General features: G+C 56.9%; 1 protein-coding gene across 5 annotated transcripts; it reads right to left on the bottom strand.

Moving 5' to 3' along the window:
* Nucleotides 1–1,307: 1,307 nt before the first annotated feature.
* PCDH1 (protocadherin 1) lies at nucleotides 1,308–27,769 on the bottom strand. Of its 5 annotated transcripts, XM_041766050.1 has the most exons (6): nucleotides 27,070–27,339; nucleotides 18,271–19,118; nucleotides 13,159–15,354; nucleotides 7,541–7,760; nucleotides 6,542–6,580; nucleotides 5,215–5,350 (listed from the first exon to the last, which is right to left on the bottom strand). In XM_041766050.1, the coding sequence occupies exons 1-5, from the start codon at nucleotides 27,107–27,109 to the stop codon at nucleotides 6,555–6,557; spliced, it is 3,330 nt and encodes a 1,109-aa protein (XP_041621984.1). In that variant the 5' UTR covers nucleotides 27,110–27,339; the 3' UTR covers nucleotides 5,215–5,350; nucleotides 6,542–6,554. The 5 variants fall into 5 exon arrangements, with proteins under 5 accessions (XP_041621980.1, XP_041621979.1, XP_041621983.1 ...); XM_041766046.1 differs by lacking the exons at nucleotides 6,542–6,580; nucleotides 27,070–27,339 and adding an exon at nucleotides 27,628–27,769 and having other exon boundaries at nucleotides 1,308–5,350; XM_041766045.1 differs by lacking the exon at nucleotides 6,542–6,580 and having other exon boundaries at nucleotides 1,308–5,350.

Below are 27,769 nucleotides of genomic sequence, written 5' to 3' on the forward strand. Positions count from 1 at the left end.
AGGATTAAAATACCCACGTTTCTTGACCCCTGACATCTTTTCCAAAGCTAGGCCTTAATAGGAGCCCCTCACCCCCAATTGTCTGGCCAAGTCTGGGGTGGAGATGATGTGAGGTTCTCTGATTCACTGGCTGCCTCCACTGATCAAATGAGGCCTCAGGGTTAGGGGCTGGTCAAGTAGGAGGATTTGTGATTCTTTAACTGGAGGATTTGGCGGGGGTGGGGGAGTGGGGGGCGGGATGGGGGGGTGGCGCAGAGGTTGCTCACTGAACTGGAGAGTTGACCTGATCCCTTGTGGGTTCAGAGGCTGTCAAAGGGGCCTCAGCCCTTCCTCCACCCCCCCACCCCCACCCCCGGCTATGGAGCACTAGATCAAGCCTGATCTTGGTGGTGTCTTCTTCTACCCACCGCCGCCTCCCCCGGTCCGTCCCTCACAGCACATCCAAGCACAGGTCCCTGAATGTAGTAAGGGGACCTCGGGTGGGCATCAGGCTCTGCGAAGCCCCGTGTATAGGAATGGATGAAGGGGCGCCCGCGACCTCCGCTGTACCCGCGGCCGATCCGGGTTTACACGGAGGCTCAGCCAGGATTAGTCCCTGCGCTCCGCTAATCCCAGCCGCCGAGGCGACCCCGGGTCGGAGAGCCAGGCCCACCGGGTGCGGGCGGGGCCCGGGCGGAAGCGCGCGGAGGGGGCGGGGGAGGGGCGCCCGGGGAGGCGGGGCCGGGAAACCGGCGGATCCGGCCTCTGTTCTGCGACCTCTCCCCAGCCGGTGTTTACCCGGGAGCCGGACGGAGGAGGCCGGGGCCGCGGCGGCCCGGAAGCGGGGGGAGGGGAGCGCAGTGGGAGGCCGGGGTGAGACCTTTCCGGGCCCCCTAAATCGACCTCCAGCCCTGGTTGCTGAGCGCGGGACGGAGCGACAGGCGTGCCTCCAGCCCCTTCTCCCATTCAGTGCGGCAGGTCCTACTTGTTGCCAAACGCGAGGGGAACAGGAAGGGGTTCCCGCCCTTGGAAGAAGGCAGCAGGGCTCACCCCTCCCCAGCGCCCCTCACCGCCCCCCCCCCGCTGCAGGTGGGGCTGCGTGGCCCGGAGCGGGCGGGCCGGGCGGGCCGGGCGGGTGGCCGCGGAGGGAGGCGCAGGCGCTGGGACAGGCGCGGAGCAGGCGTCCGGCCTCGGCCCGCGTCCTCCCGCCGCCGTCCCCGAGCGGCGCGGATCCAGCTCAGCGGGCCCCGTCCGAGGCCTCTAGCCCAGACTTAGCCCCCAGGCTCCCCGGGACGCAGGCCTGAGTGCCCGGAAGAAGCGAGGTGGGGTCCGGTTTTCACACTTTTATTGTAAAGCTCGGGAATAATTACACGGGTCTTCCATTGACAGCTCAGCAAACAAACCGGAAACGAACCGAACCGGAGAGGGTAGGGGCGGTGCCTGCGCATGCTCGCGGCGGGGGAGGGGCGGTCAGAGAAAGAGAAAGACAGAGACAGAAATCATTACAAATCAACGGGATTGTGCTCGCAGCGCCGGGGGCGGGGCGGGGGAGTAAGGGCGGGGCGGGGGCCCTTCCCGGGAGGAGCGAGGCGGTGGGAAGTGGCACGAACCAAGAGAAACACGACCCCAGTGTGGGCACCCACGAGCCCCAAACCCCCCTCCCCGAACCCCACCCCCCAACACACGAGAGAGACACGGCCCCCCTCCCCACTCCGAAAACCCGAGGAGACACAGTCTCCCTCTCCCCACGGGCAGGGCAGACACACCCGCCCGGGGACCCCAAGGGCGAGGCAGAGTCCCCCCTCCCAGAGAAGTCCCACGCGGAGGCGCCCCCTAAGAGACTTTCTCATGGCCAGCAGAAGCCTTCCCAACACCAGGAGACAGCCCACGCCCAAGGAAGAAATGGCTCCAGAGGCCGGATCCTCGGGAGAGAGGTATCGCAGGGCCTCCAGGAGAAAAGACAACTCGGAGCTGCCCAGTCTCATCCCAAAGTGCTGCAGGTCAGAGACACCCCCAGAGGAGAGATGCAGGGAGGGTCAGAAATATCCCTTCCCAGACATGCTTCAGAGATAGCCCCCTTCCCTGGGAAGAGAGATGGCCCAAGACTGACATGCCTTAAGTACTCCCAGGAACCCTGGGAGGAAAACAGGCTCCCCAGAGAGCCTGGGTAGGGGGGAGACATGCTCCCATGGTCCCCGGAGGGAATACATGTCCCTCCAGAGACTCCCAAAGGGAGAGATAGGGCCTAGGGAGCCCCCAGAGGTGAGAGATGCCCCAGAGACCCTCCCCCGGGGATGTGAGACTCGCTTCAGGGACCCCCGGAAATATGTCCCCATATACCCTCCCCCTACCAAGAGACATGCTCTGAAGTAGGGGGTTGGGAACCAACTAGGTCCCCTCTAGGAAGACACTGACTGGGTCAGGCTGGGTTTGAGGGGGGGGGTCTCCTCTGGCCAAATGTCGTCTATTTGTACATAAAACTGTACGCGACACAAGGCATTGGGGAAGGACTTCACAGACCTAGGACCAACAGGGGTGGTCCCCAGTGCTGTCACCTATCCCCTGCCCACCTTTGGTTTCTCCTCGAGTGCCCAGGTGGTGACAGACTCAGTGCCCTGACCCCAACCAGGGGGCTGGGACTCTGCCTTCGCCTGTGGGAAGGGCTCCTCTGTGCTTCTCAGCCCTCCCAGCCATCTGGGCTACCCCCTTCCTTCTGGCTTCTCCATTGTGCAAAATGCTCCTCTGCCCTTCCACTCAGTGCTCAGGAGTCTCCAAGACCAGGGCAGGGTACCCAGGCCACCAGGGGCTTCCAGGGGAGTCCAGTGACTCCAGGAATGCCTCCTGTCTGGACCACCCTCTCCACCAAGCAAATGGGCCTCATACAATCTTCTTGCCAGAATCCTGACCTCCAGGACCCAGACAGCCCTTGAGGCCACTGCCCCACCAGCTGGGCACCTCATGTTACCAACTCTACCACTATTGCACCTGCCCTGTTTGTGCAGGGGGAAGGGGGCTGTTTCTTTATCAAGCCCCTGGCCCACTTCTGGGCCTCCCCCAGGGAAAGGAGCCTTTGGCCAACCCCCAGACCTGGTTGCTGCTACCTCAGCCCACTCTACCCTCTGCCCTCAATAGAAGGGCTGCGTATGCTGAGGCTACCAGCCTAACAATGCTCTCCTTCCCAGCACTGTTACCCCAAGCCAAGGTAGGGGCAAGGAGCAGAGAATAGGGTGATTCTTCAGGCCCCTAGCTTTCCCGAGGTGCAGTGGGGTCTCTGGGGTTACAGGAGTCAAGACCCCAGCAGCACAGCTCCCAAAGGCACCAGACGACCCAGCAGCCTGTACCCACCCCTCCCACCCTTGGGCCGGCCCCCAAGCTTAGACTAAGTCAAGCAAGGGCCATACCCTGAGTCTCCAGCCTCCCAGCCTGGGCCCCTGGGGAGCTGGAGAGGTATGGGCCAAGGCAGTGGGGGTTTCTGGAAGGAAGAGGGACTGAGGCTTTGAGATGGCCACAGTGGGAGATGAGGGCTCTACAGGATGCCCCTCACACCCTGGCCCCCTGAGGTGCAGAAAGCAATCCCACCTCATCATGGCTGACTAGGCTTTTCTGCCCCCCAATCTCCCCACCCCCTCCCCCAGGGGACCCCTGACCCTGGCAAAGGGAAGCCCAACTGGAAGAAGGGGGCCTGGAGCCCAGGGTGCCCTGAGGCAGCGCTTCCCACCCCCTGAGATCAAGGCAATGGTGGTTTTACAGGCTGAGGGGTCAGTCATGGCAGGGGCTGGGGGGCGGGGCAGGGAGGGGGCAGGGTGCAGGTTCCCCCTGTTGGAGGCAGCAACCAGCCACCCCTTGAGCAAACCTTCCTGCTCCCAACTCACCCAACCAGGCCAGAGGCACAGTCATCCCACCCCTGTCCAGCTGCCCCCCCACAGCCTCAGGGCCCCTCTGTGATGCTCATCTGGATGTGGGGGGGCCAGCCTGAGCGGGGATCCCCCCAACCCAGGGCACAGCGCAACAGTTCCAAAAAAATAGAGATTTGTATTTTTAAAAAAAATTAAATAAAAGCCCAGCTCTGCTGATAGGCGAATGTTACCCCCATCCCCACCCTCACCCACCCATTGTTTCCCTGGCCTGCACCCCCATCCCACTACGGCCCCAGGGGTATTTACAACATGGAACAGTAGAGGCCTGGGGTGGGGGGCACTGCGGCAGGGGGGAGGGGGCACAGGGTAGCCTCCCTCCCCAGAGGGGTCCCCCAAGACAACACAACATCAACAAGAAAAGTTGCAAATCAGGCAGAAATGGGGACATCATTCCAAGGTCCTTATATACAGACACTGCATGACCAGCAGGGAAGGAGGTGCCCGGATGGGATCAGGCATGGGCATGTGGCAGGCAGGTGGGCCAGCCCAGGAGCAGTGTAGGAAGACATGGCCTCCACCCCACTCCCACCCCCATCCCCACCCCACCTTTGGTAACAAAAGCCCTTCAGGGAGCCCCTGGCGGTCAAGAGTTTCCTCTGGGAGTTCCCAGGGAGAGGGGCTCCCCAGTTCAGCCCTGAAGCAGGGCTGGAATGGGGACATCCTGTCTCCACCCTGGTCGGCCATGTGGGAAACGATGAGTTAAAAGTGTGTTGCCCACCCTTGACTCCACCATCTGCCGAGGTGAGGGGGCGTTCCCCAGAAGTGGAGGGAAGGGAGCCTCGTCATTGTGGAGGAGCCCTCTTGGGCACCAGCTGGGGGGAGCCCCATAAAGGGGAAGAAGGGCTCCCAGGGGCTGGGGCTGGGGGATGAAGTGAGGAGAGAGAACCTGGACCCTGCTTGGGGGAAGGGCCTGCGTGGTCATGAGGCCAGTACTCACCCCAACCTGGGGCCCTGGCTGGGAAGTCCACACTGGAGGGGTCAGGAGCAGGACCCTGGAATGGGCCCATCTGGGACCTGGCCGGTGGCTGGGAGGGGCAAGGCCACCGGCCAGGAGGGGGCTCACAGGTAGATCTCGCGCTTGGCTGTCTGGGCAGATGCCGGTGTGGCTGCAGGTGGGAAGTCCGAGGTCTGGGTCAGGGGGATTTCCTCCAAGGTGGCCGAGTCCTTGCAGGAATCATGGCTACTGTGGGAGAAGGCACTGTAGGAGGGCAGGAGGCGCACGGGGGCCGTTTTGGTGTTCCGGTCTTCCGGGGGGCTGGGGCTGCCGGCGCCCACAGGCTCCTGCCCTCCTCGGTCCTGGTAAGGCACGAAGGTGGAGAGTTTGAGGGCGCTGCTCTTGGTCCGGCGGCTGGGAGATGACTGGCCAGGCATCCAGCACGTGTCGGAGTGGCCAAACTCGCTGCACTCCTGGGTACATGTGCCTGTCATGGCAACGTCAGGCAAAGGGCGCAGGTCTGCAGGACAGAATGGGGAGGACAGTCTTCAGGCAGAGTAACATCACAAAGCTCCACTCCATGGCTTCCCACGGCCCCTACGCCCTGCCTCGAACAGGGGTGCACGCCCCTTTTGCCCACTGAGTTCACAGGCACACACACCCGCAAATAGACACTCTCCCACCATCCACCGCAGGCTCTTCTCTCTCTCTCATACAATTTATCCTTAAATAGATGTGTTTCTCCATCCTCAGCCACCCTCCAGCTCGCCTATCAACACACCCACCAAATCTTCCCTCAGACAGGTGCACAAACACACAACCCATCTAAACACTCCCTCATCTATCTCCAGTCAGGCTTAAACAAGCAAGTCTCTCCTTAGGGGTAAGGAAACCCCCATCCTCATTTAAGGGCACAATATCTCCATCTGTCTGTCAGTCATGCACATTCACACACTCACACACACACACACACACACACACACACACACGCCTATCCTCAGATTAGGTATGGACACACAAATCTATACTGGGCATCTCCATCCTCAGATAAAGGTTGGGCACATACTTTCCTTCTGAACCCCCTCAAGCCTCACCGTTCTCCCAGCTGTCCTGGAACCCACCCTAACCCAGCATGGTGAGGCCTTGCTTGAAAGCCAGGGAGAAGGGAGCTTCTGTGTGGGGAGTTCACATAGAAGCACACACCCACATACTCATAAGCACACTCATGCAACCCCTCCCCAGCTCACTCCAGCCCCCTATGCCAACCACCACCCTTGGTCTAGTCCCGGCTCCCTGCCCAGAACACCCACGGGAACAGGAGTTGGCCGCCTGACATCAGTAGCCGGTGTGGTTGCTGGGCAGCGGGGGGTCTCCATGGGAACGGCTGGGCCATGAGCACTTCCTGTCATGGTTGCCCCTGTCTGCCCTCGCTCAGGGACAGTACCAGGTGGTGACCCTCCCTGAGGGACATGACTGAGCAGCACTGCCTGGGTCAGGGGCTCCCCGGGTCCCACCCACCCTGGCTTGGCCTCCTGCCAGTGCAAGGTGAGGAGGGGACAGCGCTGTCATTAACCCTCAAAGCACCAAGGCTCTTCAGCTCAGAGTTGAGGGACCCAGCTTGGCACCAAGCAGAGCAAGGGCGCTGGGTGGGCGGGGCTGGGTGCTGGGCCAAATCCCCCAGACCCCAGACCCCAGAGCAGCCCCCACATACCTGGCACTCCACCTCAGGGCCTGCTCCGGCCAGCCGGCTCTGCGCGGGCACAAAAAGGACGAGATGGGCATGAGAGAGAGCACGGAGGGGCAGGGTGGGGCGGAGGGCACTCGGAGACCTAGGGCCTGGGCTGTCAGACAAGGGCCCTGGGCCTGACGGCTGGGTGTGGGACGTCGCAGCGTTTTTGTGGGGGTCAGTTTGGACTGAGGGAGGGGACAAGACCCAGAGGACAGCTCCAAGCGGGAGAGTCTTTCAGTCCCAAGGGGAACCTTTTTGAGTCTCCTCCTCCAGCGGCTATCATGGATGCCCTCACACACACAAGCATACGTACTACGCACACACACACATTTTGACAGCACATTCACTGTCCATTCCCGCACTGACCTCTGCTCTGGCCCAGACCTCCCTTCTGCCATCACCTTCAAACCCTTCCCAGACCAGCCTTTCCCCTCCCGAGACCTCCCACTCCCTTTCCTCAGCCAGACCCTCTCTGGCTCCTCCCCTCAGGGGAGTGGCATACCCTTTCCTGAGCTCCTCACAGAGGAACTGGACTCTTGAATCCGGGGTCCCCTCTCTTTTCTCAAGGCCCTCTGACCCCATGAAGGGACCCCCCCATTCCCTCAAGTTTCCCTCACCACCGCCTGAGCCCCTGGCCACTCCTCTCCTAGGCCCCGTTCAGGAAGGCAGTAAGATGTGGTGCTGAAGGCAAGGTCTCTGAAGTCAGAGAAGCCTGGGTCTGAATCCCTCCCAGCTCTGTCACTTCCCACATGTTACTTTGGGTAAGTAAGTGACTTAACCTCTCTGAGCCTCACATGCTTGCACTATAAAGAGAACAGTGAAGTTCTCACATCAGAGTCGTGAGGATTAAATGAACGTATAGCTGAAAGTACTCAGCACAGTGAGTACTGCTGAACACATGGAAGACATTGTTGAGGTCTCCTCACCATGCTCAGCTGCTACCCATTCCCAGGGGGCCCTGACCATGCTCACACTCCTCACCGTTCTCGGGGTGCTCCATCTCTCCTATGCTGCCATCAGGGGTGGTGCGTTCATAGTGATCCTCAGGCAGAGCCAGGGGACCGAGTCGGGGTCCCGAGGATGACTTGCTGGATGGCGTCTCAGACTCCTCCAGGCCACTGTCATAGTAACTGTGCTGGGATGGGTCCTGCAGCTCTTGGGCCTGACTGGTGGCGGAGAAGGTGACGCGGCGGTGAGGTAACTGCAAGGAGAAGGAGGGTCACTGCTGGCAGGCCAGCCTGCCCCAGAGGCCCACCACCACAGTGATCTCCACCCCCAGTCTGGCCCACCCCAGAGCTCCTGGTCCCCCAGGCCTCAGCAGCGACTGAGAAGAGGCCCAGCTCCCTAGCACAGCAGAGCCCCCAAGGAAGCACAGACCCCGATGGAGGACTGCCCCTTAATTGGGACAGGATAGCCAAGACTACACGCAGCAAGTCCCACCACAGCACAGGCCCCAGTGTTATTATAGCCCCCAGGCCACCACAATAAGCCTAACCCAGTACAACCACTCTCACAGCACAGCTTCCCAGTATTGGCATAGCCTTTAATTCCAGAACAGCCCACACCAGAATAGCACAATACCAGCCAACTCCCCTAATTCCAGCATAGCCTTCAATCACAAGCAAGCTTCCAATTTCTAGAACAGCTTCCTTAAAGCAGTATGAACTTCTCATTCCAAAACAGCTCACCAATACCAAAACAGTTCCCTAATTTCCAAATAGCACCCCTGAACTTCAGCTCCTCACCTGTCTCCTTGCTCTTTGACTTCCCATTGCCTCCATATAAATGAGATCCCAATGTCTTTCTGATCCTCTGTTCCTACCCCTGCAGTGATGCTGTAGGCAGCCTCAGGACTCCCTGCTGCGTCCCCTCCCACTGGCGGAGGGGGGGGGGGGCTTTGTCCCCACTGCATCCCCTTCCAGAGAGGCCTGGGAGTGGAGAACGGTGGGAGGGAAGAAGGAAAGGGAGCCCGTTGAGAAACCAGGGCCCTTTGGGGGTGGGGAAGCAGAACAATGGAAACTCCCCCATCCTCCAGATCAGGAAGCAGAGTATTAACTGTAGAGGGCAGGGCCCAAGAGGACCTGGGCAGAGGGGGAGGGGTCTGGCATCCATCAGGAATTAGGAAGGCTGGCCTCAAATGGAGACTCCTTTTAGCAAATAGGAAGGAGCTTCTGGGAGGGGACAGGCTTGGACTGGAGGTTGGGGTGGGGGCGGTAGAACTGTGCAGGCTGCTCCCAGCGAGCAGCCCCACATGCCTGCCATGGGTTAACGATCCTCCCAGGAACCTGGCAACCTCAGCTTGGCACTTGGCACAACCAACCAGTCACCCAAATGCCCACCTGGGACTGTCACTGATTCTCCTGTCATCCAGAAATTAGGAGTGGTGGAGGGTGTAGACACAGGGTTCCCTGGAAGCCAGGAGTGGGAGCAGCTCAGGCCAAGGCCCTGCTGCTGCTAAGACTCCAGCCTCCCTCCAATCCTCTAAGACTTCACAGGTGCTTTGTCTTTACTCTAAAACCCTCAATAGGAGGTTATCAAGAAGGCCACGAGAGGAGATCCTGGGTTTGCAGACCCATCCTCCTGGTACCTCCTGATCCATCACAGTCTTCATTCCATTCAAGGCAGCTGGGGTGGGGGAGGCTGTCAGGACGAGGAGCTCTTAAGCTGTTGGGAAGGCGGCTCAGAACTGCCTTTCCATCTTGGCTCCCATCTCATCTTCAGGAATAGGCAACCCTTCTTGGAATCTGTGTTGTGATCCAAAAAAACACCACAGGGTCTGGGTGATGACAGACAAGATCCCCCAAATTGACCTGTGGGTGGGATGTTGTAAAGGGGCATCATCCCCCTGGTCGAAGTGAACAGTCTCCAGGAAGGGTCTGTGAGTCACCGGGCAATCTGGTTGTCAGGGGCTTCTCTTTGCAGTTTTCTCCAAGATGATATAGCCAACAGTCCTCCCTCCCTAAAAAACCTACACCTGGTAATTCAAAGCTTCAATCCTGCCTACTAGGCGTGTCACTTGGTCCCTTTTGCCTATGATTTTCTTTTTCTATAAAATGGAGGGTTGGGGCATGCTCAACCCTAAACATTCCCTATACATCTATTACTATCAAATCTTAAAAGGTCTAGATCAGGGATCCCTGGGTGGTGCAGCGGTTTAGCGCCTGCCTTTGGCCCAGGGCGCGATCCTGGAGACCCGGGATCGAGTCCCACGTCAGGCTCCCGGTACATGGAGCCTGCTTCTCCCTCTGCCTGTGTCTCTGCCTCTCTCTCTCTCTCTGTGATTATCATAAAAAAAAAAAAAAAAAAGGCCTAGATCCAAAATATCTCTGATGCTAGTCCTCAAGTTCTAGACATTTGCTGGGTATTTCCTATTAGCTGTCCTTACTGGCCCTTCAGATTCAACAAGTCTGAAACCCAATTCTTCTTTTTCTTCAATCAGTTTTTGCATGGACAATGATTTCGTCACTATGCCATCACCCAGACACAGAAAGATCATGTCCACCTGGGAATGCTGGTAGCTGTGATACTCATTGCCCATCCCTACAGTATATCCAATTATCCTTTGAGTCCTAGAGGTCATTTCTCCCTAAGTTTAGCCAAATCCATCCATCCATTGTCCCCACTGCCACCATTCTAGTCCAGACCTCAGAGTTTCAATCCTGTACCTTCACCTCTACCCCCTTTATACATACACCATACACTCTGGTGATTTTTTTAAAAACTCAGTTCATCCAAAACTCATGAGCGTTCATTGCATTCCCCATTAAAGAACTTTTGGCAAGGCATCTGTGTACTCTACAACCTCTAGCTCTTCCTCTCTCATCTCTCTGCTCCCTCCTGTGCCCTCCACTCTAGCCCTAATACTTACTCCCCTTTCTGCCCTCTCCCTGTCCTCCACTTGGCCATGCTCACTCCTGCCTCAGGAGCTGGCTCACTTGGTTGAACCTCCTGCCCAAGTCCTGCTCATCACTGAGGAGCTGGCTCAAGTTCAACATTTTCCTTCCAGGAGCCCACTCCCATGTCCTATGCAGGTTTTCCCATTCCCATACCGTGTTCCTCAGAGAGAGGGAGGGGGCACTGTGGTCAGATAAATTTGGAAAACCCAGAGTTTCACAAAAGGTTAGCAGGCCCCTTTCTTCAGGCCTTGCAGAGCTTTTAATAGGCTCATGTGATTGTACGTCCCCTACTCCCTACACTGACTTAATCGTGGGACCCCTCTTGTGCAGCATTATGGCTAACAGCAGACTCTGGAGATCAGATTTCCTGATGCTTTGTGTGTGAATTCTGACTCCACTGCTAACCAGTTTTCACTTCTGGAAAATGAGCGTTAATGATTTCTGTCACAAAGAGTTATGAGCATCGAATGAGCTAATTCACATAAAGTGCTGAGTATGGTACAATGCACCTCATGTAAAGATTTAAAAAAAAAAAAAAAAAAAAAAAGGAAGCACCTAGCAGCAGAAGGAATAGTGGAGCAGCAAGCTGGGGAAAGCTTCACTATGGCACTTCCTGCTCCATGGTCAAGATGCTCAAATGTGTCATCTTTTCACTCCTATGTCTTGTATGTACACGACCACTTCCCCTCAGGGTCTAGTACCATGCTGATCTCACAGGAGAAGCGTGGCCTATGTGTTTTGATGACGACAATGGTGTCGTGGTTTGGTTGTGTCTGAATGTTGGGAGGACATGTTCAATGTGGCTCCACGGATGTGTTGGGTTGCAGCTGAGGAAGAGATAATCCCTCAGACCCTGGGAAAGAAAAGATGAAGAGGCTAAAGGAATAGAAGAGCGACCTGGCGGTAGCAAGGATAAGAATAAGAGAAGAGAGAATGGTAGGTCAGGAGTTGCTGGCTGTCCCCCTAGAGATGCTTATTTGTCCAGGAGAGATGAGACATGACTAGATTTCCCTTGCCATACCCCATTCCTCAAAGCCCCCAGGTGTGTTTATTTTGGGGGTACCCCCAGGGCACTGGGGAGTTTGTGGATGGAATCAGAGTAGAGTGCTGGTGCCTTGGACCTCCTGGGAGTGTCTCAAGCCTCTTCAGTTGTCATGGAGACATGTTGCCTCTGGCCTCAGAGACTCCCCTGGGACCTGAGGCCCCTCACCCAGGCTGTAGCCCCAGTGCCCGTCAGGCACAGCCAGAGACAGGGCAGACCCAGGAGAGCAAGAAGTGAGAGACGGAGAGAGAGAGAGAGTGTGTGTGTGAGTGAGAGCCAGCAGCCCAAGGTGGTCAGAGCAAGATGCCAAAGGAAGGGAAGGGAGGAAGGGCAGGGCTAGGGGACCTCAGCCTCGGTCAGAAGGGAGCACCCTAAGAATGGGAATACAGAGCAGGCCAATCCAGAGAACCTGAAGATTCCCTCCCCTCTCCCTGGGCCCTCCCTCCCAGTAGCCCAGGCTGGTGATCATGGTGGGGACACACAGGGCAGGGCCCAGTAATTGTTGGGTATTGAGTGATGTTGAGATGAAGAAGCTGGGAAAGGGACTTTGGAAGATCTCGTCCTGAGGGAAGGTGGCTAGTAGAATCAAGGGCTTCTCTGCCTTCACCTGAGGTGGGCAGGCTGCACTTCACCCTCACCCAGGTGTTCTGGCCTGAGCTCTGTCAGACGCTGCTCAGGTGAGCAGATTGGAAGGGTCAAGTCTCAAGCAGGGGACAAAGGGCAGGACCTGGGTGCAGCTCGCTTGGGTGCTCCTGCCCTTTCTTGGTGGAGGAGGTCATTCCTAGGGAGGAGGCTTCACAAGTATGGAGGGGACACATTGCCAGATGTGGGGGTAGATGGGACAATGGTAAATGAACATAGGGCTGGGATAGAGGACAGGTCTAGGAAGTGGGAAGGGGCAAAGAGAAGGGATGGGGAAATTGGGTAGGCACCTAAGGACAAAGGGCCATTTCCAGTCTCTCTCACTCCTTCTCTCAGTTCCAGGAAAATAAGAAACAAAAACTCCAAAAATAGAGAACTTTATTGTCAGGGAAAAGTGTTTGGGACTGGGGAAGGGGAGCCGGGGCCCAGCCCCAGAAGCCTGGGGTGGGGAAGAGGCTGACACAGCACACACAGGAGGCACAAATAGGGAGCCTCCCCCTCCCTGATAGAGTCCCTACCCAGTTACCCAATAGGACCCCAGGTCGCCCTGTTTCCCTTCTAGAGAAGCACCAATGGGTAGTCTCAGCTAGAGACCCAGGTTTGGAGTAGACTCTACTTCTTCACTTTCCTTCCCACCTTCTTGCCTCTGACCCTTCTGCTCACCTGCCCATCAGCCCCCACTGGCAAGACCCAGCAGCTGGTTTGGCATCTTGGGACCTGACAGTCATAGGCCTCTCCCTGTGGGGAGGGGGCAAGAATGCCACAGAGCACACCCTCCCTCAATTTTCACTCAGTCTAACCCTCCATGCCTGGGCGAGGAGGCAGGGTCATCATCAAGGCCCCGGCACCCCCAGATCCTCAGTCCCACCTCCCACCACTGGCTTGGGTCGGTCCCTCTAGGCTGGTGAGCCTGCAAGTTGGATATGCCTGCTTGGTCACTCCCATACCTCAGTCCAGATGGCCCCATGGTAGGGGTGGGGTAGGGGCCGGGGTGTGCTAAGCCGCAAGGGCTGGCCTACCTGCTTGCTGGGGTATTTGGGGGGGTTGGTGCGGTAGCTGTAGTCGGAGTACTGCTCAGAGCCTGTGGACGTGGTGTCACCAGTGCCCACAAATGTGTTTGCGGGTGGCAGGTCCTGGACCACCTGGTGCTTCTTGGAGGCCGAGGGTGACTGGGGCTGCAGCTGGATGGAAGGCAGTGGGGAGTTAGAGCGGTAGTGGCGGCCCAGATCAGGGCTGCCCGGTGGGTAGTTGAGGGGCAGGTGGATGCGGGGGCTATCTCCGGGGGCATCGCTCATCAGATTGAACTTGAGGGATTTCTGCAGCCCGGCCTCGTCCTCATCTTCCACTGGCTTCACGGGCTTCGGGGACTTGCTCTTCTTGCCCTTGCTTTTGTTGCCCTTGGAGGCTTTACTGCTGGGCTTGGGGGCATACAGGTCCTTGGTCTCCTTCTTACCAGCCTGGTAGCCACTCTTGGCCTCCCGCTGCCGGCAGTAGCGTACAAGCACTGCCAGGGCAATGAGCAAGGCCACAGCTACGACACCAGCCACCACACCGAAGAGGATGTTGCCACGTTGCTTGGAGCGCTCATATTCTGGATCCCCAGCAATGTCGATGTCCAGTGGCGTGTCCAGGCTGTGGCCCAGCAGGGTCTCCAGAAGCGTGCGGTTGGCCAGGGTCTCATTGACATAAAGGTGGACCAAGGCTGTGCCATAGCGCGGGGGCTTGCCACGGTCACTGACCTTTACCACGAGGCGGTGTAGCCCATGGTGGCGCCGCTCAATCTCCTTCTCAAGGGTGATGGCACCTGAGTGTGACCCAATCTGGAAGAGTCCGTAAGGGTTGCCACCAGCAATGCTGTAGGTCAACTCTGCATTGACACCAGAGTCAATGTCTTCAGCTGTCACCTGGCTGACCGTCTCACCAAGACGGGTCTGGGGGGTCAACAGCTGGTGAGAGGTGTTGGAAGGGGCAGTGATAAAGGGCGCATTGTCATTCTCATCCAGCACATTGATGGTGACACCAACGTAAGCTGAGCGAGGTGGGACACCACCATCCACTGCCTTCAGCTGGAAGGTATAGGTGCTTTGATGCTCTCGATCAAAGCTCAGGCTGGAGAGGATGGTGCCCGTACCGTTTTGGATAACAAAGTCACCATTGTCCTGCTCCACCGTCAGCTGTACCCGGGCATTCTCCCCTTTGTCCCCATCAATGACAGTCACCATGCCCACTGGACTCAGCGCTGGCATGTTCTCCATCACTGAGAAGTTGTAGCCACTCAGCATAAACTTGGGGTCATTGTCATTGCAATCCAGAACATTGACAAGGACGGTGGCTGTGCCCTGCAGGCTGGGACTGCCCCGGTCAGCTGCCACCACTTTTAACTCATAACTGTCCCGCTGTTCCCGGTCAAGGGATGTCTTCACCCGGATCTCTCCAGTGTCAGGTGAGATGGTGAAGAGGCCCTTGGCAGCCGGCTCAGGCTCCAGAGAGTAAACCAGCTCGGCATTAGAGCCTGAGTCGGCATCACTGGCAGTGACTTCAGCGACCACTTCACCCGGCTTGTTGTTTTCTGGGAAGGCGACCTCTGTGATGCTCTGTGTGAAGACAGGGGCATTGTCATTGACGTCCACCACCTGGACCTTGAGGGAGTTGGTGCTCGAGAGTGGGGGGTTGCCAGAGTCCACAGCAACAATCTCTATGGTATAGTCTTTGACCTTCTCGTAGTCGAGCGGAGTGGTGGTCTGAAGGAAGTATTTCTTTTTGCTGTCACTTCCTGTCTCACTGGCCTGGCGTAGCTGGAAGGGTACATCATTTGCCACCACACAGGTGACAGCTGCATTCTCTCCCTCATCTCGGTCAGATACCTGCACCAAGGCCACTGCTGTTTCCTCTGCCACATCCTCTGAGATATTGGCCATCCCGTCTTGATGGGTCACCAGCCCTATGCCCCGGATCTCAATGGTGGGGGCATTGTCATTCATGTCCTTCACAGTCACTACCACTTGGGCACGGGCACTCTTGGGGTTGGTGCCTCGGTCCTTGGCGAGCACCGAGAAGCGCAGGGTACTTAGGTCCTCACGATCCACGGGGCCCTGCACAGTGATAAGTCCAGTGTTTCTGTCCAGTCGCAGGAGACGCCTCACCACCTCGGGCGCCTGGTGGAACGTGTAGTCAATCTCCGCGTTGGCACCTTGGTCCGAGTCATTGGCCTTCACCTATAGGGTAGAAAAGGAAAACAAGGAAAACAGGGACAAGTTAGTCTGGGGATGGCAAAGTAAGGGACATGTGTGCTGCCTTGGCAATGAGCATGGCAGATACAACTTATCTAAAGTGACACCCTTTCCAAAAGCAGCACATAGACTGCCCTTTGCCCAAGCCTGACACTAGGGCACAGTACTGACCTCTTTCCCCAAGGAGGAAAGATGCAGCTGGCAAATCTGAACAGTGTTACAAGTGACTAGTAGAGATGGGACAGGGCACAATTTAACTCCACTTACTGTTCCTGTGCTAGTGTGCCCAAGTATGGGGATGAGGATCCAGTTGGCAACTGGGGCAGCCTTTCCCCTCAATTAAACTGTCCTTCAACCTATCTGAAGACCTGGAAAGGTATGAGGCACGTATATATGACATATATGTCTAATATGTGTGCGTGCACTTACATGTGTTCTGAGACTGGGATTACCTGTTATTGTGTGAGAAGGCATGTGTTTATGCATGTGTGTGTCTGCTCATGAGTGGAGACCCACATGCCCACCTGGAGGCCACAGGTGAGGGGATTTCTTTTGAAAGCAGCCAGGTAGGGATCTGGGTCAGAAGGAGCCTGCCAAGGCCACTGCTCTCTCAAACTGGGGAAACCTGTTTCAGCAGCTTCTTCCCTCCTGGTTGGCGCTGGCTAGGCACCAACTTGAGGAATCTGGGCGGCTGCGAGGGAGGGGTTGGTGGAGGCCACAGAGCCTGCTGGCAGCGGGCTGGGATCCCAGCATCAAACAATGAACTGTCTGTCCCTTTGCAGTGGGCACGCCCTCCCACGCCAACGCCGACGTACACTCGGCCCAAGTCTCTACAAACATGAGTGGTGATGGGGCAGCGGGAACCTGGTGGGAATGGCCATGAGGTACCACCGGTCAGAGAGACAGATGGTTGGAATTATGTCCCAGTCATGCAGAACGTGATGGCCCTGGGGGTGGGGGAGCACGGTGGTAAATGGGGAGGACAGGACAGGTATAATTTGGCAGAGTCTCCAGGGAGCACAGCAAGAGTCCTGGGTTCAAATCCCAGATGCGCCCAGTTCCCAAGTAACTATGTGACCTTGGGCTAATTTCTCAACCACCACAAGCCTCAGTCTACAAGTGTATAAAATGGGATAATAATAGAATCTATTTCATGGGGCTGTGGTGAGAATTAAGTGAGATAATACTTGTAAAAATGTCTAACACTGCCTGGTATGTGGCAAGTGTTCCCTAAATAGCACTTATACCTCTTTTCATCCATCCATCCATCTGTCCAGTCTCTGAAAATCAGTGCTAACACAGTGCTGGGCACTGCATCTAGCGGAGTCTCAAACCACTGCTGGTCTCCTCTCTTTCCTGTTAGGAGTAGGACTTCTTCACAGCGGAGACACCTGGGCAGAGGGCTTCCCAGCTATACCAGTCCCTGCTCACATCCTGTCAAAGCCAAACTCCGTTTCTTCTCATCACCTGCCCTATCCTCTTTCTCTCTCTCTGTACATACCTTTTCGCGATGACTCCCACTTCTCCCTGTCTCTAGACTGGTCACCCAGCTTCTTATCTATCTCTTACTGTCTTAGCTCCCTCTGTCTCTGTGACTCTTCATTTCTGTCCCTGTTTCCCTCCCAGTCTTGCTCAGCTCTTTCTGCCTCTTTCCAGTCCTTCTTTTCTGCCCCTTCTCGAGCCCTGTCTCTGTCCCACTCTCCTGCTTCAGCCTCCTGGAATGGGGTGTAGCTGTTACACACACAGGCTTTGAAGCCAGACTACTGGATGTGGCCAGAGTGGGATGTGAACACATCAGCTGGGTGAGATCAGGCAAGTTTCCAAATCTCTGTGGGCTCAGTTTCCCATCGGTGAAATGGGGATAATGCTTACCTTGTACTGTGAGGATTACATGACATAATATGCATAATGTGTTCAGAACCGTGCCTGGCACCCAGGCTGTTATTATTCACCATCTCTGACTGTCTGTCTCCCTTTTATTCCTGAGTCTGTCTTCTATGTGTTCAAGTCCACCAGCCTCTAAAAAACTGCCTAAAACTCCTCCCCATGCCCCACTTCAATTTAAGGACATGGAATGAAGGGTTTCCCAGGACCATAACGGTGTACAGGGCAGGCTGATCCCTTCTCAGCTCCCTCACTTCAAAGACAGACAGCTTCAGCCCAGGGGGAAGGAGAAAGGAGCTGGGGCTGGCGGGAGGCCAGGGCTGAGATGACAGTGGGAGATACGCCCACCTGTCTGCAGGGACGCTTTCTTTGCTCCCTCCCAGGCCCTGGCCCCACCAAGCTGCCCAGCCCCTGGGGCAGTTCCCATGGAGAAGGGTGCTGAGAACTTCAGCAGAGTTAGCCACCCCCCCCACTCTGTCAGAGCACCCCCATTCTCATGAGAACCCTGTGCCTAGGCAAGGAAGCTGGTGTACAGTCAGACATCTGAACACAGTTTTCTAGAACTCTGAGGACTCACTTGGTTAAAATAATCTCATTTGACTGTTAGGAAGAGGCAAAGAAAGGCTCTGTCCTCTAGCTCAGGAAAATCTCATCTGGTTGGGAAAATATCTCATCTCTAGAGAGATTGTTCTTGTTCTAACTTGGCTCACCCGGCTGGAGGATGAGCCAAGCCATTTGACTTGGGAGGGGGTTTCTCTTCTCAGGAGTTTCTCCAACTTCGGTCAATTTTGGGGATGGGGGCATTGCTATTCATATGCTATGTCACTCTCACTGAGTAGCTTGATAGAGGAAAATTATATCACCTGCTGGGGTAGGAAGGTCTCACCAGATTGGGGCTGGGGAGAAGAGCTCTTACCACAGTATCCTGACAGTTCCCAGAGAAGGGAAGTCTCGCCAGGTTGGGTTGGGCTCCCATTTCTAAAGGTGGGAACCCTGACAGACGGAGGGACCTCTCACCTGGATGACCGAGTGGCCTATGGGGCTGTTCTCAGACAGTTCAGCCTCGTAGGAGGGCCGTTCAAACTTGGGGGCGTTGTCATTGGTGTCAAGCACAGTGACTCGCAGCAGGGCACTGCTGGCACGTGGGGGGCTGCCACCATCCTGCACCTTGATGGTGAGGTCATAGGAATCCCAGCGCTCCCGGTCCAGGTTGCCCATCACGATGAGCTGTGGCTGCTTCCCCTCCTGGTCCTCTGCCACCTGAAGCCCAAATAGCTCCTGGGCCTCGGGCCCGGCCTGCAGCTCATATGATGCCACACCGTTGGGGCCAGCATCACGGTCAGAGGCCACCGGGATGGGGAAGAGTGAGCCAATGTTGGTGTTCTCCGGGATGGGTAGCGTGATGACTGGTGAGGCAAAGTTGGGTGTGTTGTCATTGATGTCCTGTACCTCTATCTGGCCCTCTAACAGCCGGGGACTGCCATTCTGCACGAGGTCCGTAATAGACACCTCAAACTCCAGGATGCAAGGCTCACCGGGGAGCTGGTTCTGGCATTCACGCAGCCCCTCGCGGTCGATAGAGGTCTCAGTGGTGAAGATGTCTCCCGTCTTGCCATCCACTCGCAGGTATGGGGCGCCTACCTCTAGTTTGTACAAGTGGCCCACATCTGGAAAGCCATAGTCAGCTGCGAGGCTCCCAATGAGGGTGTTGGGTGGCTGTTCCTCCGGTACTTTGTACACCACCCGAGTGGCATGACCTGGGGATGCAGCCAGCAGAAGCAGCAGTGCCAGCAGCAACCGTTGCCCGCTGGGGCCTGGGCTGGGCTTCAGGGGCCCCATCCTGGCAGTACCTAGAATCAGGAGGGCTGCAAGGAAAAGAGGCAAAATAGGAGGTCAGCTGGGAAGAGGAACCTGGCGCTGAGGGTTGCCCAATCCAGGCCCTGACTCTCCCTCCCTCTGCTATGTACACACTATCCCATGAAGAGAGCTCAGCCCCAGCCCAGAACCCTGATCCCAGAACCCAGAATCCTGAGTTTCACCCACAGCCGGGTGTAACAGCAGTGTCTGCTCCAGCTGGTGGAGCGGGTAAGGGCCCCGAACAGGTCTAGAGCAGCTCCCGCCCATGGAACGCCCTGACCCTCCTGACACTCCCTCCTCCCTGCTCTCTATTCTGTGCTTTGCCCAACACCTCCTTCTCACCAGCATCCTGCCTTAGTCACCCATGGTAATTACCCTGATACTGAGATATGGAGAGACAGCAAGTAGAAGAGAAAGGCCTTAAGCACCCCTCACATACATGGTAAAAAAAGGGACACAAGCTCCCCTAATATTCCCCAGACCCCACACTGAGGGCCACTCAGGATGGTTGGAGGGAACAGAAAGATGTCTCGTTTCTCTTCCTTCTAAGAGGCCAGTCAGTATATGCGTATGAGATATGACATGTCAGATCTCTCTTTTCTGATGATAATCACCCAGAGTGCCCAATGCCCCCACCACCAGCTTAAACTAGGCACCCATCAGGCCTGGAAACAGCTAGAGTTGAAGAGTAGGAGTTAGCCACCTACCTCCCCCAAATACACATTGCCCCCAACATAGCTCCCAGGACTCCTCCTCCTCGTCTCTCCCCTGCTCCCACTAGGGGGAGGGAAGACACTGACAGTTGTGTGGAAAAAGAGTGTAGAGGTCAAGATTGGGGTCAAGGCTGTGGTCAGGGCTGACTAGCCCTGGAATTGGCATTGGGAACTGCCCCGGCCTGTCCTTAGCAACTGCGAGCCCAGCAGGTCTAACTGGGACAGAGCTGCCAATGACACTACCAGCTTTGTCCTGACCACTCCCCTCCAAGCTCTGCTCACAGTCTCTCAGTAAACATCTGGCTCCTATTTAACCCCTCTCCGTACAAACATCTGGCCCCTATTTCATACCTGGCCCCTCCCTCTTTGAATGGTCCAGTACTACCTCTGACCTGCTTCTCCGTGCCCACCCCCAAATCCTTTCAATTGGAGCCCTGTATGCCATAGCCAACTATAAGCTGCAACCCCATCACCCCAATAACCCACTTATGCCTACGCCCCCTCCCCCCAGCTTTGAGGCTATGCATTTACAGACCCTAGCCACACCTGCTACTGTCCCAGTCTTGACCCCTTCCTCCTCTCCAACAAAACCATGGCCAGCCCCTGTATTCTAGTCAGGCCCAGTAATTTCAGCAGAGGGCTCAGGCTCGCTTTCTTTTCCCCACCTCCCCACTTGCACCTGAAATACCTGCCTCCCACCTTGAAATCCTAGCTATCCTTGTCATAGACCACACCTACCCCACTTAAGGCAGGCTCTACTCCCCCCACCCCCGGCCCCTCCAAGCCTTCCCAGGCCTCTCCAGCCCATGGTGACCTCTCCTTTCTCCAACTCACAGCCACTATTGTCTGCCCCAATCCCGAGGCAATGAATCACTGAGCTACCTTGGACCCCGCCCGCCCGACTGTGTTGTTCAACCCCAGTACTATGTACCTATTCCTGTGTTCTCTGGCTCTCTTGGCAAACGCCAGACTTCCTGAAGGTAGGACCAGACTCCCTACCCTCATTCCCTTGCCTCAACCTATGCGTATTCACAAAGCTGGCCACCACGCATTCAACAAACGTTTACTGTGCACTTACAATGTGCTAGGCTCTGTTCTGGGCACTGGGACACAGCGGCATCCAAGATTGACTCAATCTGCTATCCTGGAGCTCACAACAGTTCTAACTCAATGACTATTTGTCATTTCTCTTTGGTTGTAGTCATTTGGCACATGTAAGGAATCAGGGTGGAGATGACATCAGACAGTCTGAGGAGAACCCCAGCTGTCCATTTCCTGGCTGCTAAGCAGGAGGAAATGATTTAGGGCCTCAGTTTCCTTATCTGGAAAATGGGAATAACACCACCTAAATGTCCTAGGAAGTTTGAGATCATGTGGGCTAAATGCCTAGCACACAATAAGTACTCAACAAATGCTCCCTCAAAGTACTTACAACTGTAGTTACGTAGCCATTGGGGAAATAATTTGTCAATTGTCTTTGTGGAGACTGAGCAGAGAACAGGAGAGCCTCTGTTTTGTTTGTTCCTACAACCTCAGGACCCTGCCCTGGACCTGGCACACAGTAGGCACTCAGTAAGAGCCTCTGAATAACTATTTTAGTTCCTAGAGTTAGCCTATCCTAGCACTTTCTGGGTGGTCACTGCTTATTCCCTTGCCCAATTCCATTACTCTATCAAAGAACCTACTGGGGTCAAATTTAATCCTCTGTTCAGGTCCATAAGCTCTCAGCAAATGCTCATTGAATGCAGATTCCTTATACTGAGTCCAACACTTTGCCTCTTTCAAACACTTCGCCTCTTTCACGTAGCATTCCCAAACCACATCTCCTCCCTGGTCACTCCTTGGCAGTAAAGTACTCAACGTATATGAGGCTGTTATCAGATTAGTGCTTGTTCCTAGTTGCAATCTTAATCACTTTAAAGGAAGGCGGAATTTAGCTAATGCTTCTTTTGGATCCACCCTCCAGCCACTTTCCATCTACCGACATGGACCGGGCACAAGGCTCATTTTACTTTCAAGCTCCCAACCCAAACACACTCCCAGAGGACTGTCTCCAAAGAACCTCATTCCTTTCTGGGTACCTTAGCCTGCCTCCCCACCCCCTTTTGCACACATACAGTGGATCATCCTGCACACCAGTTCCTTGCATAAGTCTTGGCAGGGTGGGGGTTATGGGAATTACTCTAAACGTGACACAGAAGGAGAAATACGGCAGTGACTGTTTGCCTCACTTAGTCTCTCCAGAACAGGGATTCTAAACTTTTTAGATCACAGCCCTCTTTATGAATTTTATGAAACTATTGTACAGGTTTTTCTAAGAAAAATGAATGCTCACAAATTTTGGCTATAAATTCAGAGATTTGTTTTCTGACAGAGTCAGGGTGACTTTGATTTGTAGCAGCTCTGAAGTGCTACAGAGTAAGCCCTTCCTTCCCCCTCTCAGGGTCACAACCCTGGGCTCTAACCCCTCAGGCCTACCAGGCAGCACAGACACTGTAAGACCCTCACCCCACCCCCACACATTCTTTTTCTGTCTCACGCATTCACCCTGTCACCCTTAGGAGATCCCTTATCTCCAACCATCAGAGTCAGAAAAGGATTATGGTATACAACTTCTGAGTTGGAAAGAGAACCACAGAAATATCTAAAGCCAGGAAGGTATGGGGAAAAGGATGTTTCTGGGAGGTAGGAATTTGGGGAACATGGGTTTGGAGGGGTGGCTACTCAGAGAGAGGGCAAGAGTTGAAGAAGGTTTAAGGCCCGTGAAGCATCTGGGAAGTTCCTTTAAAATGAGTATTATCAGCAACCCCCACCAGGAATTCTGATTCTGCGGGAGGGACTCGGAGAATCCTCCAGGCAGTAGAGTGGAGGCAACAGGATGCACCATGAGGGAACTATGATCTCTGAGATGTACTAGGTCCTTGGATTTAAGAAAGAAGTGCAAATTCTCCTGCCACCTTTACCACCATCATCGCTGTCATCATCATCATCATCCCAGCCAACATGCTCCATTTACATACATTATCCCATCTAATCCTCCCCACCCTCTGAAACAGGTACTTTATTATCACACCACTCTCCATTGTACAGATGATAAAATTGAGGCTCAGAAAGAATCACGAACTGTCTCAGGTCACGGGAGTAGTAAGCAGAGTCAAGATTTGAGAAATAAGAATGCCTCTTCACATCCATAGGGCTAGGGGAAAGGCTGGATGCAGGGGAAGGAAAATCAACAGAAATCACAGAAGATATAATATGTTGGCTGAGTAGTGACCCCCACCCCCACCCTGGGCTGCCAAACTTGCCAGGCAAGGAAAGAAAGAAAGAAGGCTTGGGGTTCAAGGACTGAAAAACCCCAAGCCTCCCAACCTGTAGCTGTCTTCCCCCTATCCCCACCCCCAGAGGTCCTAGGGATGCAGGGACAGAATCAGAGGAGCCAGGAGCAGCAGTGAGGCAGCCGTTTCTCATCCCTGCCCCCACCATCCCTGAACTTTGCCCAGGTGGTTGGTTATTGAGTCATTAGTTCCAGGGGACAGCTTTTGAAGTGATTGGTGTTTTATCTGCCCTTGCCCAGGCCCTGGCTGCCTTCCTGGCAAGGGTGTCCCCACCTCTGCCCAGTGACATAGGCACCCAGGACCCTGAGAAGCAGAACTGCAGCATACACAGTGACTCATTCTTCTCAGGCCTGAGGAGAGCAGTGAGGTATGAGGGAGCAGAGCCCAGGGAAAGCCAATCTGTGTCAACATGTTGGGGGGTGGGGAGGATAGCAATGAGGGTTCACCTGTAACCTTTATTTCCAGCGTCCCTGGGAGACCAGGGCCCACTTTCTGCTGAATGCTAAAACGCCCAGAGGCAGCCATCAGTGTCCCAGTGACCAAGTCAGCTGTGACCCCTGACACTTACCCCTGCACTGTTACACAACAACCACTGCCACTGGGGGCACACAAATCAAAGGACAAAGCCAACCTCTGAGAGAGAGAGAGAGTAGGGTAAGCCTTAGTGGGGCTGTGTGGGGTGGAGCTGTTCAGAGGCTTCCCACAGTGAACAAGTGCACAGCCCTCAGCTCCTCTCCCCTCTCTTTCACAGCCCTCTATTAGCCTCTGCAGGGCTTCCAGGCACCTGCATTCTTGAGTCAGATTGTCCGGGTTCAAACCCTTGCTCCACCACTTCCTAGCCATGTGACCTCGGCCAGGTGACTTCACCTTTCTGAACCTATCTGAACCTATTTCCATATTGTGAAATGGAAATAATAAATTTTGCCTCTTGGAAGTTATTTGGGAAATGAGATCTGTTGCATTAAAATCTACTATACTGTAAAGGATATATATATATAGCTGAATAGAGCATTTTATTTCCAGCACCAGGCACACAGTAGGTATTCATTGGCTCAGTAAATAAATGAACCCATCTCCTGCTAGTTGGGAAGACCTATGAAGACAAGTTTGGTGTTTATCTTGCCACTATACTGCATCCTCAACCACCCACTATGGGCCCTTGCAGATACAGATAGCAGGTGCTCAATACATTGTTGAAAGAATCTCACTCTGCAGCACCAGCTACCCTTGTTCACAGGAGGGGCAGCCCTAACCATAGGAGAAGGACCTCCTCCATCTCCCACCCCCATCCCAAGGCCCTCTCCTGGTGCTTCCACCCCTTTTCTCCCAGCAGTGAGCTCACCATCTCTCTCTCTAGCCCAGATCCCCTGACCAAGTAGCCACAGCAGCAGCCCCTCTGCTGGCAAGATGCCAGACCAGCAAGACATCCTCTTCCAGCTGAAGTCCCTCTCTGAACCGGGTTAGCAGAGAGAGGGGAAACAACGCTGCTATAACTGAAACTACATCTCTTCCCCTACCACACTACCCCTGCCTATCTCTGGAGGCCCTTCTCGGCCCTGACCCCTGATTCCACTCCATGCCCTGGTCTAGTTGTAAGCACAGATTTCAATTCTCCTAGACCTCCACATCAAGAAAGTAGCCCCCATCTCCAGACTGTCACAAACACCTGAGCGCGCTCTTTCTTGGCAGCTACCGAAGGTTGGCCCAGAGCGGGTAATGAAAGGCTCCCTCGGTCTTCCGATGTCCCGGACTCCGTCGCCGCCGGGGCAGCCCCGTCTACACCGCTGCGGTCACCGGCGCTCCCCGGCACACACCCGGAGCGCGGGCGTCTCCTCCCAGAGGACGCAGCTGTGTTGGGGGCGGTTGGGGGTGGGGTGGGGACGGCTGTTCCGCCACCATCCTCGGACTCGGGCGGCCCCACCCCCACCCCAGCGACACGGGGCCTTCGGGAGCTCAAGGCGAGGCGGGGGCCCCCTGCGCCCCCTGCCCGAGGGGCCGCCGCGGGGAATCTCTACTCCTCCGCACCTCGGGCCTCTGCCTGGGGTCCCCGGCCAGCCGGCGTCGGCGGGAGGCGAACAGCGGGCGCCGGGAGGGGGCGGGGAGGGAGCCGGCGCCGGAATCACAAAGCGCGGCGAGCCGGGCCGGGTGGGGACTTTCTCCCGAAACGGACCCTCTCACGGCAAGTGGAAACGGGTCTTTGCCCTGCGCTCAAACCTCAAAGACCTCAACGCTGCACCGACTATTTCCAGCAAGAAGAAACAGTCGCCGATCACCGCCGGGGAAACTGAGGCCAGAAGTCTGGGCTCCCGAGGGTAGCCGAGTCCATCTTGCCTACCAGTTTTGCTCCTGCGCGAGCCGCGATCTCCCTTCGGGCCCCAGGGTCTTGCCCGCGCGTACTGCTCCGGCCTGCAGCCGGCAGCCGGCGGAGGGGGCGTCCAGGTGTGAGAGGGACACAGGTGTGCGAGACCCAGGTGTGCTGGGGACCCAGGTGGCTCGCAGAACGCAGCCAAATGGCCCGAAGAGGGTCGCAAACACTGCCCCAGGCTTGCACCCTCTGCAAAGGGACCTAGGGCCTTGAAGCCCGGGGGAGCCGGGATGGCGCGGCCTGCCAGTCCAGCCTGTTCCGGGAATACCCGGCCGGCCGGCCCGGAGTGGGGGCGGGGAGGCGCAGGCGGGGAAGCCGGTCTGGGCAGCCCCCAGGGTTCCCGGGTGCTGAAATTCACAATAACAATGTCGTGATTAAGATGACGGGGCGCCAGGGGCTCGCCGACAGCCCCGCGGCTTCCCAGGCCGGAATCCGGCCTCCGGCCTCCGAGGCAGAGGCTGAGCGTGTGTGTTTGTGTGTATAGGCTGCAAGGTGTAATGTGACACTGTTGGTGTAAGGTGTGTGTGAAACCCAGTGTTAAGATGCGTGAAGCCGTGGATTCTGGGTTTGCACCCGTGAGGCGCCGCTGTAGATTCTACTTTCTGTGTTAGGGTGTGTGCTGTCAAGGCGTGTGCTGAGACACCGGGGTAGTGTTTATGTGGGTGCAGTGGAGGAGGGGGAGCGAGACCTGTGTTGTGTATCTATGTTCTGGCCAAGGAGTGTAACATAAATGATGTTAGGGTGTGTTCCTTAAAGGAATATGTATGTGCTAGGTTAGGTATTGAGGGTTCGTCAGGCGCACTGTGTCCGTGACGCTCATACACGAGGGCTCGGGATTGTGTGTGCCCGTGTCGCCGAGTGTCACACCCGGTTGTGTCCTGGTGCTCTCTTATGGCCATGGGCTGTGTGTCCGTGCTGCTGAGCGCGCAGACGCTGAAGCGGATTCTGAGCTAGCGACGGGGCCCCAGGGGCGCTGGTGTGCGGGAGGTATGTCGGTGTGCACATATGTACGGATGTCTGTGTGCGCGTACGTATGCCGGTGGTCCGGCCCTCCGCGTGCCCGCGGGAGCGGAGCTGGTCGCCCAACAAGTGTGTGTGTGCGCGTGTGCGTGTGTGTGGTGTGTGAGGGTCCTCGCCTGCCTCGTCCTCCGGGAGCCCCCTCCCCCTCAAACTGGGGACTGCGCGCCTCCCCCAGCCACCTCCATTCGGCGCGCTCCTGGAGTCCCCCATTCCCCGCCGCTCCAAACGCGCAGGGGTGCGGGACGCAGGGGTGCGGGACGCAGGGGCACGGTCCGGTTCAGCACCCCTCTCCTCGCTGCGCGCTCGCCGCGGACTTCGGAGGCCGGAGTGTCCCGACCTCAACCCCCGGGTCGGGGCTCCCAGCCGCCCCCGCCTCAGCCCCGGCGCGCTGAGCACCGCCCGGGCCCCCGTGGCCTCGCGCCGCTGAGCACCCCTCCCGCAGCTCCCGCCGGCTATGGCCGCTCCCGACCCGGAGCCGCCGCCGCCTCCACCGCCACCGCCACCGCCACCGCCACCGGATCCTTACCCGCCTCGGGGCAGCGCGGGCCGCCGGCCCCGCTGTCCATGAGCCGCCACCGGCCCCGGCCCGGGCTGCGGCTCGCACCGCGGGGGCTGGCGCTGCGGTTCAGGCTCCGGCTCCGGCTGGCTCCGGGCACGGCAGCCCCGGCGGCTTCGCGTCCGCGCCGCGCTCCCGCTGCCCGAATGTGTGAGGCGGCGGCGGCGGCGGCGGCGGCGGCAGCGGCGGCGGCGGCGGCGGCGGAGCCAGCAGCGAGCGGAGCGCACAGCCCGGCCCGCCCCCTCCCTCCCCCTCCCTCCCGGCCCGCCCGCCCGCCTCCCGCCCGCCTCCCCGCCCTCCCCCCCCGGCCGGGAGGTGGAGCTCGGGACCGTTCTGGTCCCTCTGGGAGGGGACCCCGAGCACCGCTCCCCAAAGCCACGACCCCCCTCCGCTATCTCCTCGCTACCCGGGACCCGAATACCCAGCGCGTGCCCCTCCCTGGCTCCTCGCCGTGCCGAATCCCACCCGAGCCCCCAGCTGGGACCCCCTGCATTCCGCTCCCAACCTCGCTCAACACCTGTCCCCTACCGCGCCTCCCGGGAAGCCGGGGCAGGGGAAATGTTTTCCCCCGTGCCTTCTTCCCTGGAGGGCATCTGCTTCTCCACGTCCGCCTTCTTCCCACGCAGACCCCCGGAGCACCCGGCGTGGCCCTCCCTCCTCGCTGCGCTCC

The sequence above is a fragment of the Vulpes lagopus genome, chromosome 8, assembly GCF_018345385.1.
Source record: "Vulpes lagopus strain Blue_001 chromosome 8, ASM1834538v1, whole genome shotgun sequence".
NCBI classification, from domain to species: Eukaryota; Metazoa; Chordata; class Mammalia; order Carnivora; family Canidae; genus Vulpes; species Vulpes lagopus.

Excerpts from the sequence above, each read along its gene's own strand:
- PCDH1 (XM_041766045.1), bottom strand. The coding sequence starts at position 27,109 with ATGGACAGCGGGGCCGGCGGCCCGCGCTGCCCCGAGGCGG. Across the intron at positions 7,761-13,158 it reads CCAAATACCCCAGCAAGCAG|TTACCTCACCGCCGCGTCAC; the intron begins GTAGGCCAGCCC and ends TTCTCCTTGCAG. Across the intron at positions 5,351-7,540 it reads GATGGAGCACCCCGAGAACG|ACCTGCGCCCTTTGCCTGAC; the intron begins GTGAGGAGTGTG and ends TCTGTCCTGCAG.